This window comes from Ovis aries, chromosome 3 (genome assembly GCF_016772045.2).
Source record: "Ovis aries strain OAR_USU_Benz2616 breed Rambouillet chromosome 3, ARS-UI_Ramb_v3.0, whole genome shotgun sequence".
Lineage (NCBI taxonomy): Eukaryota > Metazoa > Chordata > Mammalia > Artiodactyla > Bovidae > Ovis > Ovis aries.
The window spans coordinates 96223065-96239389 of record NC_056056.1 but is presented as its reverse complement, the minus strand read 5'-3'; the positions used below and the strand labels follow the sequence as shown (position 1 = coordinate 96239389).

The window sequence follows — 16325 nt, the reverse complement described above, 5'->3', positions numbered from 1 at the left end:
GATCTCCGATCTGGTGTAGGGCAGTAGTTTCCTATGCTGCTGCCTGCCCCCACCTCCTTTCTTGCAGCCGGGTGGGGTCACTGTGCTGAGCTCTGGGCTTCTGGCTAATGCAGTATTCATGGTTGTGACACCTGAGCCCTCTGCCATGGGGATGGGGACTGCTGCAGGAACTGGTCCTGGGGAAGCGCGTGGGGGTGGGGCATATGGCCTCACTGTGCTCCCTGGGGGACCTGATCTCCCCTAGCTGGTTTCATATCACTGCTAGGCTTGTATCATCATTCTTGTCACGTGGTATTTCTCAGGAGTCCTGTGTGGAATCTAGCACTCTAAGGAAGGGGCTGACCTGGGAAAGTCCTTGGGAGTGGTGGATGGGCGGGGCTCTGGGCTGGAGTGGGAGAGGTGGTTGTGGGAGGACTCCTCTCTGGCCTCTGGAGACCCTCTCTACCAGCTGCTGGCTTTGGTCTCCTGTGGCTCAGCCTGGGAGACGGGGACATCATTTCCAGGGTGTCCGAAGGGGTGAGGCCTACAAGGGTAGGACAGAAGTGGGAGAAGGAGCCAGTGGGAAATAGGAGTTCCATCCTGGAGTAGGATCAAGGTGACTCACGGGAAGGAGGGCACGGGAAGGAGGGCCGGGTTGGGGAGGAGGGAGGGACTGCTGACTGGAGCCTCGTGTCTGCTGCTTCTGCTCTCATTGCTGTCCCTTCTGCTGTCTGTCTTTCTGCCATTACCCTTTCTTCCCTGACTACTCCTCCTCTGGCTCCTGTTGCCTGTCCAGACTACAACTCGGCGGCCCAAGGTGAGGAAAAAACAGGCCTCTGTACCAGCCACTGCTGAGTGGACACAGATTTCTTAGGCGTGTGCATGTATGTGGCCTTTTGTATGAGCAAGTGTAAGTTGGTCACAGTGTGTCCTGGGTTCCCTTAAGGGGAGTGAGGGTTCTGAGGGTAAGGACAGGCCCCTCCTGGGAAAGTGACTTCCAGCTCTTAGGTGCATGTCTGAGCCAGCAGCTTGAGTGTAGAAGAGAAACGAGAGTGGTTGTGGTTAGCCAAGGCAGGCTTTCTTGAAGAAGGGCATCTTCTTCCAGCCGCTTTTGACCGGCTTTTGGCGGGTGTGTGCGTGTGTGTGTGTGTGTGTTGCTGGGGAAGGGGCAGGTAATTAGAAGAAATGTGAACAAGAACTTGGAATGTAAATGTCAGGGGCTACGGAGGTGGGTGTGTCTGTGAAAGGCCTTGGGTGGGGACGTCCGTGGATAGCATGTGGTCTCTGGGTGTCAGCCCACTGGGAGGGCTTTAGGGCTCAGCGCTACAGGGAGGAGCACTGGGCAGGCCTGTCTGCTCTAGCACCTCAGCGCCACAGGGACCCGGGTACTGTCACCTGATTAGAGCCCCTCTGTCTTGGAGGAGGTGGGTGACAGATAGGTTGGCGGTACGGACCTTGTTTCAGAGGAGAGCCAAGGATTACAACTTTCACCCTGGCCCTTTTACTTGCAGGATCCCCTGAAGTAGACCAGGGGGAGGAGGATGAGCTTGATTTATCAAAGTGTAGAGCCCAGGACCCCCAGTTTTAGCCCAGCCTTCTCTGGGAACGTGAGAATTAGAGATCGGTCTGTTCTTTCTCTCTGGGAATGACCCTGAGGTGCTTGTTCCCTCTGGGGGAGGTGGGTACAGGCCCAGAGCAACAGTAGCGCTGGGAGTATTAAGAAATTGCTACAGTGATTACAAGTGGGTCACAAAAGGAATGGTCAAGGGAGTGAGGGCTTCTGCCCTAGCAGGGTAGTGCTAGACCTTGGAGGAATGTGGGGTCAGTGCCAAGGGAGGAGTCCGGTAATCGTATGTCTTCTTCCGTCCCTCCCTCCCCCGCCATCCCCCCACCCAAATCCCACCTGGCCCTTTGTCACTGCCTCTGACTGTGGCGCTTTCCCTCTGCCCTTCACTGCTTCTCTGTTCTCTCTGTCCTGTGATCCTCTTTGCCTTTTTCCTTCTCTGTCACTTCCTTCACTGTATGCTCGTATTCTATCTCACTCTCTTTCACCACCCCTGTCCCCTGCACTTTCTCTGGTCTGCCCCTGCCCTCTCGGAATAGCCCACCCGCCCAGCCAGCACTGGGGTAGCCGGGGCCAGTGGTTCCCTGGGCCCCTCTGGCTCAGCATCAGCAGGTGAGCTGAGCAGCAGTGAGCCCAGCACCCCGGCTCAGACTCCGCTGGCAGCACCCATCATCCCCACGCCGGCCCTCACCTCTCCTGGAGCAGCACTCCCACTTCCTTCCCCCTCTAAGGTAAGCTCTGGGTTTGGAGCAAAGAAGAACCAAGACACAAAGGGGCCTGTGACCCCTGACAGGGTCCTAGAAGTTTCCCGGGTTGGGGGAGACCCAGAACCTTGGATTAGAAGGGTGGGGTCCCAGCATATAAATATCCCATTACTGACTAAGCCACCCTTTCGCCTCTGCCCTTCTTCCACACTTACTCCATAGGGAGCGGGCTCTTCACAGACACTTGTATGCCACTTGCTTTGGCCCTGGACCTGGAGTGATATCTTCACACATGCCTGTCCTTCCTCTCCAGCTCAGTCTTGATGGGGAAAAGCGGGGAGGCTATGCGCGGACTGAAGCGTCTCTCCTTTGCAGGAAGAGGAGGGGCTGAGGGCCCAGGTGCGGGACCTGGAGGAGAAGCTGGAGACCCTGCGGCTGAAACGTGCAGAAGACAAGGCAAAACTGAAAGAGCTGGAGAAACACAAGATCCAGCTGGAGCAGGTGCAGGAATGGAAAAGCAAAATGCAGGAGCAGCAGGCAGACCTGCAGCGGCGCCTCAAGGAGGCTCGGAAGGTGGGACTTGGGGTGAAGAGGGAGTCTGGGGAGGCACGGGGCCCGAGGAGGCGTACTGGAAGCTGGAACTGGAGCCTGGACTGTCCTGTGAAAAGGCACATAGGCGTCCCTGTGATTGTGCCTGCACCCTCCACTTCTCTTCAGGAAGCCAAGGAGGCCCTAGAGGCAAAGGAACGCTACATGGAGGAGATGGCCGACACTGCTGACGCCATCGAGATGGCCACGCTGGACAAGGAGATGGCCGAAGAACGGGCCGAGTCCCTGCAGCAGGAGGCCGAGGTGCTGCGGGAGCGTGTGGAAGAGCTCACTACCGACTTGGAAATCCTCAAAGCTGAGATTGAAGAGAAGGGTAAGGGGCCAGGAGCTGCCGGGGGCCAAGTGATGGGGTTGGACCCCTGACTGAAAGTATGAATGGTCTTCCCCAGGCTCAGATGGTGCCGCATCCAGTTACCAGCTCAAGCAGCTTGAGGAGCAGAATGCCCGCTTAAAGGATGCCCTCGTGAGGTAGGGTCCTCTAACTGACAGGCTCACTCTCCTGCCTCCAGATCTGTGAGTGACTTGATACCTGGTCTTTCTCCTTCTCTCTTGCCATTTTTCCACAGAATGCGGGATCTTTCTTCCTCAGAGAAGCAGGAGCACGTGAAACTCCAGAAGCTCATGGAAAAGAAGAACCAAGAGCTGGAAGTTGTGAGGCAACAGCGGGAGCGTCTGCAGGAGGAGCTGAGCCAGGCAGAGCGCACCATTGATGAGCTCAAGGAGCAGGTCTGAGCAGCCCAACCGCTTGCCCAGAGCACTGCGATGCTCGCCTTCCGATGTCTCCTCTGGCTTGGCACCGTTCAGTCCTTCTCCTTGTTTGCTCTGTCTGACACAGGTGGATGCTGCTCTGGGGGCGGAGGAGATGGTAGAGACGCTGACAGACCGGAACCTGGATCTGGAAGAGAAAGTGCGCAAATTGAAGGAGACGGTGGGGGACTTGGTAAGAGAAGAGCAGACTGCTGACTTACAACCTTGATGGAGGGTATTTGGAAGAGACTTGCCGTGCGAAGGGTTGACGTGATCCCTGATCTTTGAGTAGGGTGTGTAGTGAGTGCACCCACCCTGACTCTGACTTTTCTTTGCCCCAACCACCTTGTGGTCGCCCAGGAAGCAATAAATGAAATGAACGATGAACTGCAGGAGAACGCCCGTGAGACGGAACTGGAGCTGCGGGAGCAGCTAGATATGGCGGGTGCCCAGGTACGGGACGCCCAGAAGCGTGTGGAAGCGGCCCAGGAGACAGTCGCAGACTATCAGCAGACCATCAGGAAGTACCGCCAGCTGACTGCCCACCTGCAGGTGCCTGCACACCCACTGCTCTCTGCCCACGATTGCCCCGGGGCTTCCCCCGTGACTTAGCTGTGTCTTGTCGCCCATCCTTGCTCCCAGGACGTGAATCGGGCACTGACAAACCAGCAGGAAGCGTCTGTGGAGAGGCAGCAGCAGCCACCTCCAGAGACTTTTGACTTCAAGATCAAGTTTGCCGAGACTAAGGCTCATGCTAAGGTCAGGGAAGTGGGTGAGCTGGAGAGGGGTGGGTGTTGGAGACCCCAGCCTGGGTGTGGCCATGGGCTGATCCGCTGCGGGGTTCTGGCCTTCAGGTTCCTGGAGTTGGGAGTGCTTTGTGCGGTGGTTTGGAAGACTCCTGGCCTGGGCCTGTCCTAGAAGCAGGAGACACATTGGAACGTGGCATGGAGGTCAGGAGGGTCTCCGCAGCCTAGCTGAGAGCCCACCCCCCTGTCTCCCTCGCAGGCAATTGAGATGGAGTTGAGGCAGATGGAGGTGGTCCAGGCCAACCGGCACATGGGCCTGCTGACAGCCTTCATGCCCGACAGCTTCCTTCGGCCGGGCGGGGACCACGACTGCGTCCTGGTGCTGCTGCTCATGCCTCGACTCATTTGCAAGGTACGGTCTGTCGGCCACTTTCCCAGCAGGGGTCTGCTGAGCTGGCCGTGAGCCAGGCACTGGGGATGCCAAGCAAAGGTGGCAGTCATTGTCCTGCTCTCAGGGTTTATGATGTACAGGGACGCAGAATCACAGACAGGTGTATGTTACAGATGACGTTTTATGAAGGGGAGGTGCAGGGTGTGAAGTGGAGGTAGTGTCTGGGAGAGAGCACCGCTGGGGAGCCGATGGAGACAGTGGGCTATTACTGAAGGAGTACCATTTGAGGTGAGACCCAGAAGATGACTGGAGTTCGTGGGGGGATAACTGTCCGGATCACGCTCTAGTTGGAAAGGCAGTGGGAGCAGCAGCTTTAAGGTGGGAAGGAGCTGGTCCCACTGGTCCTGCTGCCCTGGTAGCCCGCATCCGCATCTTCATCAGCACCAGCAGTCACATCACCCTTTGCCCACGTGCGACTCCCTGCCCATCTAAGAGCTGTTGCTGCTTTCTCTCCCATGTCTTCATGCCCTCTACATAGTTGCTCAGCTCTCTATAGTCCTGAGTCTGTGTTCTCCATCCTCTGCTCTGAGCCCCATGTCTCTGGTGCTTCTTCCCACAGGCAGAGCTAATCCGGAAGCAGGCCCAGGAAAAGTTTGAACTAAGTGAGAGCTGTTCAGAGCGGCCAGGACTTCGAGGCGCTGCAGGGGAGCAGCTCAGCTTTGCTGCTGGGCTGGTGTATTCACTGAGTTTGCTGCAGGCCACACTCCATCGTTACGAGCAGTAAGTGATCCCTGGCCTCCACAGCGGGGCCATGGGTCCCAGGTTGGCTGGAACTGAGGTTGCCTTGTAGACTCTGGCCTCACAGGGCCCTCCTCTGGTCTCCAGTGCCCTCTCTCAGTGCAGTGTGGACGTGTATAAGAAGGTGGGCAGCCTCTACCCTGAGATGAGTGCCCACGAACGCTCCTTGGACTTCCTCATTGAGCTGCTGCACAAGGATCAGCTGGATGAGACTGTCAACGTAGAGCCTCTCACCAAGGCCATCAAGTACTACCAGGTCTGGGGCAAGAATTGAGGCTTAGCACAGGAGGAGGGAGGGTTTCTTCTGGGGCTGTTGCCAGTGTAGCCAAAGTTGTATGTCCCAGGCTGAAGGCGCGAAACTCTTAGATGAACTCACCTTAGGATGTTGAGGGTTTTGGATTCTTTCATACCTCTGGAGTCCCTTGATAACTGGGGCTCAAACTGAAGTTTGGGAAGAATGCTGTGTTCCTCCAAGGCCTAAAGACTGTTCATTTGCCATCCCTCCTCAGCATCTATACAGCATCCACCTTGCTGAACAGCCTGAGGACAGTACCATGCAGCTGGCTGACCACATTAAGGTGAGGTGTTTGGGCCAATGGTTGAGCCCCTTATAGAGATCGGAAATGAAAGACATCAGATCACACCCTCAAAGGGTGTCACATAAGACTGGAACAGGGTCACTAAGGCCAGATCAGGGAAGCCAGAGAGCTCACTTATGGATGGGGTCAGCAAAGGGTGGAGACTTCTCTTAGAGATGTTAATGGGGCAGAAGGGCCCCGTTGGAGGCTGACAGCCACGTGCTTCTGTCTTCACAGTTTACCCAGAGTGCCCTGGACTGCATGAGTGTGGAGGTGGGACGGCTACGGGCCTTCTTGCAGGTGAGAGCGCAACCAGATCTGTTGGCGTTCCTCTTCCTTCGGAGTCCCCACCTCCTTGCCCCCAGCCCTAATTCTGACTTGGCTTCCCATCTGTCTCCTCTTCTGAGTAGGGTGGACAGGAGGCTTCAGATATTGCCCTCCTGCTCCGGGACCTGGAAACTTCGTGCAGTGATACCCGGCAGTTCTGCAAGAAGATCCGGCGGCGGATGCCAGGGACGGATGCACCTGGGATCCCGTCTGCACTGGCCTTTGGACCACAGGTGTAGGGCTGTGCAGGGGGGCGGGAAGGAAACTGAGCAGAACCAAGAGGGGCGCAGCATGTCGAGACCTGGATCTGGTCAGGGGGCAGGAATGGTTCTGAGGTAGCTGGGCACTGAGGTGTGGAGCCCAGAGGGGGCTCCTGACTCCAGCCCGTTGCACAGGTGTCCGACACACTCCTCGACTGCAGAAAGCATTTGACGTGGGTGGTGGCAGTGCTGCAGGAGGTGGCAGCAGCTGCTGCCCAGCTCATTGCCCCCCTGGCAGAGAACGAGGGACTGCCTGTGGCTGCCCTGGAGGAGCTGGCTTTCAAAGCAAGCGAGCAGGTGGGCTGGCTTGGCTGGGCAGAAGGTGGTGATGGGAGAGTCAGGTGGCCAGCGTGGGGTTTTCACTACTGCCGTCGACACCTGCAGATCTACGGGGCCCCCTCCAGCAACCCCTATGAGTGTCTGCGCCAGTCATGCAGCCTCCTCATCAGCACTATGAACAAGTTGGCCACAGCCATGCAGGAGGGAGAGTACGATGCCGAGCGGCCCCCTAGCAAGGTGGGTAGCTGCTTGGAGGGAACTGCAGGAGCCAGGAGGAGCAGGGCTTGGGGAGCTGCTACTCCGTGTGGGAGGGCTGGCAGGCAGGAATTTGGGGAGCACCTTCCTCCTGCTTAAAAGACAAGGAGGAAGATTTTCTGTTTGACTGGATCCCTCTGAAAGGAGAGCCTTGATAACCCTGCCCTGTGCCCCTCCCTCTGCCCATTAGCCTCCCCCAGTTGAGCTGCGGGCTGCAGCACTTCGTGCAGAGATCATGGATGCTGAAGGCCTGGGTTTGAAGCTTGAAGATCGAGAGACAGTTATTAAAGAGCTGAAGAAGTCACTGAAGATCAAGGTGAGAATAGGGCAGGCCCAGGATCTGAAAGGCCAGGAAATAGCAGGGGGCACAGGGAGGCAGTGAGTGTTGATTGTAACTGAGAGGGGTTGAGGACTGAGGGGAAGACGTGGCACCTGTGATCAGTGGGAGTTCTTGTGGGAGCTTGCTATCTCATGGTCTGTCCCAGGTCTCGGGTTGGGGGCGGTCATGGGAAGTGTAAGGCAACTGGACACGCTCCATCCTCGTCCAGGGGGAAGAGCTCAGTGAGGCCAATGTGCGGCTGAGCCTCCTGGAGAAGAAGCTGGACAGTGCTGCCAAGGATGCTGATGAGCGCATTGAGAAAGTCCAGACTCGGCTGGAGGAGACCCAGACACTGCTGCGGAAGAAGGAGAAGTCAGGCACCTCCCCAGCCCCTGTTCACTCCACCCTCCCTCCTGCGAGCAGCTTCCTGCCTCCTAACCCAGGCTCTCTCTCGGAGTGAGCCTCCCCAGGGGCACAGAGGCCATCTCCTTCCCAGCTGACAGCACCATTGTCTCATCCCGATCTGAGCCTCTTCTGCCCCTGCCCTCAGGACCTGTCGGGACCGAGAAATGGGGGCGGGGCCGTTGGGGAGGGGACACTGCCCAAGCCCAGGTTCTCTTTCACAGAGAGTTTGAGGAGACCATGGATGCACTTCAGGCTGACATCGACCAGCTGGAGGCAGAGAAGGCAGAGTTAAAGCAGCGATTGAACAGCCAGTCCAAGCGCACGATTGAGGGGCTGCGGGGGCCCCCTCCCTCGGGTATTGCCACCCTGGTCTCTGGCATTGCTGGGGGTGAGTGCCGTGGAGCAGGCAGCACCAGCCCAGAGATTGAATGTCCCCACTCCTGTCCTTGGTCTCCGTTTGACTTTTCTCCCCGACCCCGCTCTGCCCACAGCTGGATGTTGAGCCAGAAACACGCTTGCCCAGTTTCACTCTGTGGCAACTTTCACCGAGTTTTTACTTCTTCTGAAGATGTGTGCAGAGTTCCTTTGGCCAAGGTGGGGCCGTGGGGCCTCACCAAGGTGTCAGTGAAACTCAGAATTCCAGTAGCTCTCCCTCCTGGGTCTGCTGTCTGGCCTTTCTGTCCCCACCCTGTATTCCAGGAGGTCATCAGCCTGCAGCAGACCGGGGCACCTGCCGTGATATCCAGTGGTGCCTGGTGCTGCTCTTGACTCTTCCTCTGCGGGGCCACTGCATTTTCTCCAGAGTTCACGTCGCTTCACCCTATAGTATGGTCCTCTCTTCCAGTGCTGAATTCTCCCACGTCCACTTGGGGCTTCTGTTCTGACCTTTGCCTGCTCTCTTAGTGTGGTCAGGGCTCCTTGCCTGAGGTTTTCCAGCTTCCAGGCCTTCCCATTTCCTGACAAGGAGGTGGCCACTTCTGTCTTGATTCTCATCTACTATGTAGTATGGTTTTTGTTCGCTCTTTAGTTTCTTACTTCCCCTTCTCACCTCCAGAAGACAAACTGCTTGAAATGGAATTAAACCTGCAGGATCTCTAGAACTCCCCTGCTGTGCTTGTCTTGTCAGTTGGCCTCACCTAGGGTCTTGTCCTCGTCAAAGCCCCCATCACTGGTGCTGCTTTGACTCTGAAAAGTCACCAAGTATCTTCTTGTCTTTGGACTCCTGTGAGTCAGATGGTTCTGTGTTCCTTGGAATGGGACAGAATTACCATATTCTGTGGTTTTAGCGTAGGCTTTTTTTTTTTTTTCAGTTGCACTAGGTCTTTGTGTGATAGACAGACTCCTCTAGTTGCGGTGTGTAGGTTCAGTAGCCTTGCAGCATGCGGGATCTCTGTTCTTTGACAAGGAATTAAACATGCATTTCCTGCACTGGAAGGCGGATTCTCAATCACTGGACCACCAAAGGAATCCTAGCATAGGCTCTTCAAACAAATACTGGTTCTTCTTTTTTTTTAAAATAATTTTACTTACTTATTTATTTTCAGTTGTGCTGGGTCTTTGTTGCTGCACAGACTCTCTCTAGTGAGCGGGAGCTACTTTTCGTTGCAGGGCACAGGCTTCTCATTGCAGTGGCTTCTCCTGTTGTGCAGCTTGGGCTCTAGGGTACGTGGGCTTCACTGGTTGCAACACGTGGGCTCAGTAGTTGCATTTCTCAGGCTCCAGAGCACAGACCAGTTGTTGGGGCGCACGGGCTTAGCTGCTCTGCAGCACGTGGGATCTTCCCGGACCAGGGATCGAACCCATATCTCCTGCATTGGCAGGTGGATTCTTTGTCACTGAGCCACCAGGGAAGCCCCAAATAGCGGTTTTTAATTTCTGAAACTTTGCACCAAGAAAGGGCGACTTTTGTCTCAGAGCAATAGGGAACCTGAAGAAACGGGTGTGTGTCTTCATGCTCAGTTAAGTTTTGCCGGTGGGGAGCACTAAGGGTGCAGGCGTATCAGGGTCTCGGGAGCAGTCCCCCTGCCCTTCTGGGAGATGGAGTGTAGGGCAGGGACAGCCTCGTGCCTCAAGTGTTTGCTCCAATGCTCACTGCCGCTGCCACTCCTCCTCACATTTTGCAGCTTGTATCTTGGCCTGACTGCCCTTTTCTATCTTTCTTTCACACATATTTGCTCTTCCCCTGAACGTAAAGGCAGGATTTTGTTAGAGAAGGTATGGTGATGAGGAAAGATGTTTTCCTGCATGAGCAGGATTCTTCTGGTGTGTCCCCCTCACCGCCATACCGTCTAATTCCTCTCTCCTCTTTTCCTGCTCCCCATGGGCTGTCTTGAGCACAGAAGAACAGCAGCGAGGTAGAGAGCCAACCTGCTGGGGGGTTAACAGGGTTGATGGGAATTGGGGCTGGGGGAGCAGGGCGAGACTGCCCTCTTGGGAGCAATCAAGACTGGAGGTCGCAGGGGATAAGGAAGGGGAATGGGTAGGAATGGAACCCATCTTCAACCCTTCCCACCTGGGGCTCATGACATTCGTTGTGGTCCCCATAGGAGGTGCCCCTGGGCAGGCTCCGGGGTCTGTGCCAGGCCCAGGGCTGGTGAAGGACTCTCCACTGCTGCTTCAGCAGATCTCTGCCATGAGGCTGCACATCTCCCAGCTTCAGCACGAGAACAGCACCCTCAAGGTGAGGAGGTCACAGAGAGGGGAAGGGCCTCACTGATGATGGTAGGGCTGTCCATCACTTCTTACCACCACTCTTCTTCCCTCTTTGCTCACAGGGAGCCCAGATGAAGGCATCCTTAGCAGCCCTGCCCCCTCTGCACGTGGCCAAACTCTCTCTCCCGCCCCACGAGGGCCCTGGCAGCGAGCTTGCTGCTGGAGCGCTGTATCGTAAGACCAACCAGCTGCTGGAGACACTGAATCAGTTGAGCGCATGCACGCACGTAGTGGACATCACTCGCTCCAACCCTGGTATGGACCTACCCACCCCGAGACGAGAACCACAGCCCCTGTCCCTGCCCCAGGGATGTAGTCCCTGCCTCGGCACTTCCCACGCCGGAGAAGCTCTTCCTAGCCCTGTTCTTTGGCCTCAGTGTTCAGTGTGCTTGAGGCAGGCAGCTGGACTGGATGAAGGGTCACTAGTCAAGCTGCCTGCCTACGCCTTGGCGGGCCTCACTGGCCTTCTCTCCCCACAGCTGCCAAGAGCCCATCGGCCCAGCTCCTGGAGCAGGTGGCTCAGCTCAAGTCCCTAAGCGACACCATTGAGAAGCTCAAGGTTAGTTTAGACCTGCCTTTGCTCACCGAGGAGTGCACACTTCAGAGCATTCTGTGCTGGAGGCCCTAGCGTGGTCATTTGCACCAGGACCCCCGAGGTTCCTAGGGGTCCAGCCCTGTACTAGGTGACACATTGCAAAGGAGGTGGGAGGGAAGACGGGGTTCCTGCCTTGGGAGTTCACTCCCAAACAGATTCTCTCAATAGAAGAGAGATTCTTACCAACAGAACGGGTTGAGCTAGGATCATCTTCAGTGTAGTGCAGTTCTGTCAGAGCTGAGATCACTGCAGAGTAGAATGGTTGAGAATGGCTTCCCAGAAGTTACAGAACCGAGATGAACCCTGAAGGTTTAGTATCTATAAAAGTAAGGATGTTGGGTAGGGATGGGATTGGAGTTGAGAGCAAAGGTATGGTGATAAAAGAGAACTGGGTCCCTGTCCTTGGCATTAGTATTCTTGTGAAGCCAGGGAGATACTGGGCTAACCTGTGGAGGGTCCCCTAAATGACTCCTGTTCCCCCATCTGCCAGGATGAGGTTCTTAAGGAGACTGTATCTCAGCGCCCTGGAGCCACGGTCCCCACTGACTTTGCCACCTTCCCTTCATCAGCCTTCCTCAGGGTAAGAGGGAGCATGGGGAGGGGGTAGGCAGTGAAGGCTCAGATGAGTCCTTGCCCTCTCCTCCAGAATTTGAAGAGGCTTCTGGAGGTCTCAGATCCAATGACTGAATTTCTTGAGTCATCTGGCCAAGTCTTAATTTGCAAGTAACTTAACAGTGCTTGCAATGCTTTCCGAAATTCCAGTATTTTAGCAGTTAAACATCATCTGTGATTTCTGGCACCAGGAGAGACTCAAAACTCCCTTGTCAGACTATGGCCTCAATTCTGATTTGGAAAGTGTGGTCATTATAGCCTAGGAGCCTCAAAGCCCCCGTCTCCCAGGGTCTCGGTGCTCAGGGACCTTGGCAGTCGCACACAGCTCAAGTGAGCCCCTGACCTGGCGGCCTCTGTCCCTTCCCAATTCCCAGGCCAAGGAAGAGCAGCAGGATGACACTGTGTACATGGGCAAAGTGACCTTCTCGTGCGCGGCTGGCCTTGGGCAGCGACACCGGCTGGTGCTCACCCAGGAGCAGCTGCACCAGCTCCACGACCGCCTCATCTCCTAAATGCTTCTTCCTTCACCGCCCGCTCCTGCCCACAGCCCTCCTGGAGCTGCTCCTCCTCATGCCTAGCTACCGGGCAGCCCCCCGGGAGGACTGCGTGTGTAAGCTGTTCCTGCCCCACTCGGCTCCACGCCCACCTTTGGCGCCCTGCCCCGGCCCCTTGACCCGGGTTCCCCTGTTTCCCTTCCCTGGCCTCTGCCAAAGTTCGCTGTTCAGTTGCTCCCTTCTTCCTGAGGAGCTTCAGGGGCTCTAGGGGGTAGGTAGGTTGAGACCCCGCAACCAAAGGTTGAATGAGGTCTCTCCGACTGAGGACTTCACTCCTTGATTAAAGCCACTTCTGCTTCAGTGTTGTCTGTGTGATGTTGGGAGTGGGAATTGGGCCACTTGACTCAGAGCAGGAGTGGAGGAGAAGGGATGCTGAGAAGGCTCTGGCTGTGCCAGATTTGAAGATCTCCCTCTTTCATGACCAGTGGAATGCTCTGTCCCTCAGATTTGTGTGCAGTTAAGTTTCTCTGAGCAGGGGGAAAGGGCTCGACCAAGGGCTTGGCTCCTGAGCTCATTTAGTGGAATTGGGAGGGTGGGGAGTGTGCCACCTCTGAAGCCCCGCCTCTGTTCTCTGAATCTGTCACTGCTCTTCAGGCCAGCAGTGTTTGGGGCTTGGCTGATGGTATGATGGCCACTCCAGCCAACTTTCTGAGGCGCTGGCAGTCTCCCTGTAAGACCTGAGGCCTCTCAGAGGGAACGTTTACTGAGCAATGGAAGACCAAAGTCTAGACTGGTAAGAAAGAATAGACATTACTAAAGCTGCTCCCAAGGCCCAGTACAAATTAAGATCACCTGGGGAGTTCCTTTGAAAAAGTTTGCACATTTCTGGGCTTTGGTTCAGGTGGTGCTTGTGGTAAAGAACCCACATGCCAATGCAGGAGATATAAGAGACGTGGGTTCGATCCCTGGGTCGGGAAGGTGCCCTGGAGGAGGGTGTGGCTACCCACTCCAGTATTCTTGCCTGGTGAATCCCCATGGACAGAGGAACCTGGCAGGCTAGAGTCTGTAGGGTTTTATAGAGTCGGACTGAAGAGACTTAGCACGCATGGGCTTTGGCTCAGATTTGGGGCCCGTTAGGCCAATGAGCAGTGCCTTGGCATTTTAGAGCTTAGCCCCAGTTTAGTTCAGTTTCTTGATACTCACTCTTTTTTTCCGGCTGCACTGCACAGCCGCACTGCCTGTAATGGGAGCACAGCCCCCTAGCCACTGGACTGCCAGGGAATCCCCTCCCACTCTCTCTATTCCCTCCTTGGAGACACCCTGCCTAGGCTGCTGGACGCCTCTGACCCAGGTGGATGGAGGCCCCCTTGGTGCTTAGGAGCAGCCCCAGCTATGTCACACCCTCTGCCTCGTGGGGAAGGATCGAATGGGATGGGGGCTCCAGGAGGGCGCGTCCCCAGTGGCGCACCCTCTGGGGAGGCCAGTGGATACCGTGTTTGATACCTGCTCTGTACCTTAGCGTCTGTCAAATGGGGTTCAAGAGAAAATGATTTGTGTGACTTTCCTCAGTACTCTCAGCGATTATACGTAGCTGATACCATTCTAGATGCACCGAGTATAATTCTTTTTATACAAGGGATACCTTAGGGTGTTTGGGCTTAATTCTTCTAGAACTGGATGAAAAAGGTGGCTGTGTTTTGGTATCACGGAGTTTTTACCTCACCTCTCCACACTGGGCTGCTCTAGTGCTGAGGAAGTTGCAGACCACACTGTTCTTTCCCTGGGATTGGATTGTGTTCCTGTCCTGTCTACCTAATTGGCTGACCTGCCTTCCCCTCGGTGGCTAAGATTCCAAGGGCCAAGACTAGGCAACTCCTGGGGGCACGAGAAGAGGGCTGGTCTTTCTTGTTCTGTCCTTTTTCCTTGGAGATGGTTTCTCACCATTACTGTTCTCCGAATGCCACACTTAGATTCATTCAGTTGCCTGTGTGTACCTATCTCTAAAATGGAAATCATCTCCGTGTCCTGTGTACAACAAGGCACACACCAGGGCGTCTGAGGTCTTTTCCACCCTCCTGAGTGCTGGGGTCCAGCCCCGGTGGATCCAGGGAAATTTGAAGGGGGATGGAGTTGGTGAGGAGAGATTTATTTAATTAGAAATATAAGATTAGATTAGGAAAAAATAGTGTAGTAGGAAAATGAGTGGAGCAAAGAGGCTGAATAACTTGGTTGACGTGGAAAACCAATAAAGTTCCAGACAAGGAACTTGCACCATCTATGTTGGGCCACAGGCGCCCACTTGAATAGCGGAGGGTGCCACCTTGGGCTCCCTCTCGCATGGGTCTCAGAAGCCCGGGCAAGTAAGTAGACTCCGTGAGCCTCCGCGTTCCAAGAGATCAGCCTGAAAAGGAGAGGGAGGGAGAGGGAGCAAGAGAAAGCATTGACATGGGGGAGGCCAGGCTTGTGCAAAAACCCCTCCAACTTTATAATTTAAAAGGTGTTTATATACCCTAAATTTTACATAATGGAAGATACAGAGTCATGCAGGGGCAGCAGTCCTGACCCTTTCTGTGTATCTTTTCGTATACAAAAGGTCTCAGGTAATTTACATTATCTTCTGGCCAAGAGGCTTGTTAACACTTTTTGGCTCTCCTCCTTAATGAATGTTAATCTCGTTTCCCCTGAAGTGTTTTTCTTTAATCTGCATCTCCTTAAAGCACTAAAGTTATATCTCTATAGAACAAAGGTGCAGTGGGCTATAACAAAGAAGTTGCTTAACTCAAAGATCTAATGTTGCTACTTGTCTTTTCTATATACCAACTATATCAACAGATAAAAGATATGAAAATTTGGCAGCAAGTATTGGCTCGACAATGAAACGCTTAATCAGTCTTATTCTAATGATCTTGACACCTCGGAAGCCCCTGCGTTCCTAGGATATTTTATGCTTCCTGTGCCTCTCGTGGTTGGGAGACTGAACAATTCACATGCGCAGCTGTAAGAGTCCTGTAGGCAGGCTAGAGAGTTATCAGAGGGGGTTTGACCTGAAACATTCCTTTCAAATGCAGAAGACGGAAGCCCTGAGTTGACTTTTTCCAGAGTGTGTCAGAAGAGTGGAAAAGCACAGTACAATAAGGCAGGCAGATTCTGGTTTTGGGGGTACATGCTCAGGAAATTCCAGGGGGAACTCTGAGGCTTGACTCTCCTTGCCCATCAGGCCTCTCCACATGACCTTGTCATGGGTGGGATCTCCCGTGCTGGCTCCCGGCACCTGAGCTAATTTAGTTACTCAGTTCAGTTTTTCCTTCATTACTGTCTCTCAAATCTGTTCACTTTTCCCCACCCCCTTTACGGCTAACTTGCTGTGTAATTTTCTTGCTGTGGGTATTTCAGCAGTCTTTAAAATGTTTCTCCCACCTCCATTGCCTCTCTCACTCAGTTCTCATAGATGCCTGAGGGACACCTTTCCAAAATACACCCTGGGCCATGTCATTCTCTGTTTAAATCCTGAAATGGTTCCTCCAAGTGTCTATAGAGGTTAAAATTTAAATTCACTGGAATGGCGCATCCGTGCTTTGGACCCTGCCCACCTCTCCAGCCTCTTTGGTGCCTTACGGTCTAGCATTAGTGCCCTGCAGTTGCTCGGCCACCCTGTGATTCTCAGGCCTCTTCCCACTGCCCAGAATGCCAGTTATCTCCTTTCTTTCTTCCTACCCCCACCCCACCCCATCTTAGCTGACATCTTGGTCATTTATTAAGACAGTTCTGGCTTTGCTATCTTAGAAAAACACCAATCCCTGTAACCTCTTAGGTGCTCCTCTTCTGGAGCAGCAAAAACCCAGAACCTTTTTTTTTTTTCAGGTGTGCTTGGATTTAGTTGTTTTGTGACATTGTCAAGATTTCTCATCTCTTGGTCTGCTTTCTCAACTGCAAAATAAAAATAGCAATACC

The 16325-nt window shown here is 54.5% G+C and overlaps 1 protein-coding gene across 15 annotated transcripts in view; it reads left to right on the top strand.

Moving 5' to 3' along the window:
• Nucleotides 1-12734, top strand: part of DCTN1 (dynactin subunit 1) — a 29824-nt gene extending 17090 nt beyond the window's left edge. For 6 of the 15 annotated variants that reach the window (XM_060412355.1, XM_060412354.1, XM_042248116.1 and 3 more), the window contains 25 exons: nucleotides 776-796; nucleotides 2083-2274; nucleotides 2623-2820; nucleotides 2965-3169; nucleotides 3246-3324; nucleotides 3423-3582; nucleotides 3692-3796; nucleotides 3964-4155; nucleotides 4246-4362; nucleotides 4609-4761; nucleotides 5360-5520; nucleotides 5626-5794; nucleotides 6048-6116; nucleotides 6354-6416; nucleotides 6527-6676; nucleotides 6839-7000; nucleotides 7088-7219; nucleotides 7428-7553; nucleotides 7786-7928; nucleotides 8183-8349; nucleotides 10508-10641; nucleotides 10736-10928; nucleotides 11153-11232; nucleotides 11759-11848; nucleotides 12255-12734. In XM_060412355.1, coding sequence (XP_060268338.1) covers nucleotides 776-796; nucleotides 2083-2274; nucleotides 2623-2820; nucleotides 2965-3169; nucleotides 3246-3324; nucleotides 3423-3582; nucleotides 3692-3796; nucleotides 3964-4155; nucleotides 4246-4362; nucleotides 4609-4761; nucleotides 5360-5520; nucleotides 5626-5794; nucleotides 6048-6116; nucleotides 6354-6416; nucleotides 6527-6676; nucleotides 6839-7000; nucleotides 7088-7219; nucleotides 7428-7553; nucleotides 7786-7928; nucleotides 8183-8349; nucleotides 10508-10641; nucleotides 10736-10928; nucleotides 11153-11232; nucleotides 11759-11848; nucleotides 12255-12392 — 3399 coding nt within the window. In that variant the 3' untranslated portion in view covers nucleotides 12393-12734. Of the gene's footprint in view, nucleotides 1-775; nucleotides 797-2082; nucleotides 2275-2622; nucleotides 2821-2964; nucleotides 3170-3245; nucleotides 3325-3422; nucleotides 3583-3691; nucleotides 3797-3963; nucleotides 4156-4245; nucleotides 4363-4608; nucleotides 4762-5359; nucleotides 5521-5625; nucleotides 5795-6047; nucleotides 6117-6353; nucleotides 6417-6526; nucleotides 6677-6838; nucleotides 7001-7087; nucleotides 7220-7427; nucleotides 7554-7785; nucleotides 7929-8182; nucleotides 8350-10300; nucleotides 10316-10507; nucleotides 10642-10735; nucleotides 10929-11152; nucleotides 11233-11758; nucleotides 11849-12254 lie in introns of all 15 variants that reach the window. The other 9 variants (XM_042248119.1, XM_042248115.1, XM_042248113.1 and 6 more) reach the window with 3 other exon arrangements.
• Nucleotides 12735-16325: the final 3591 nt, after the last annotated feature.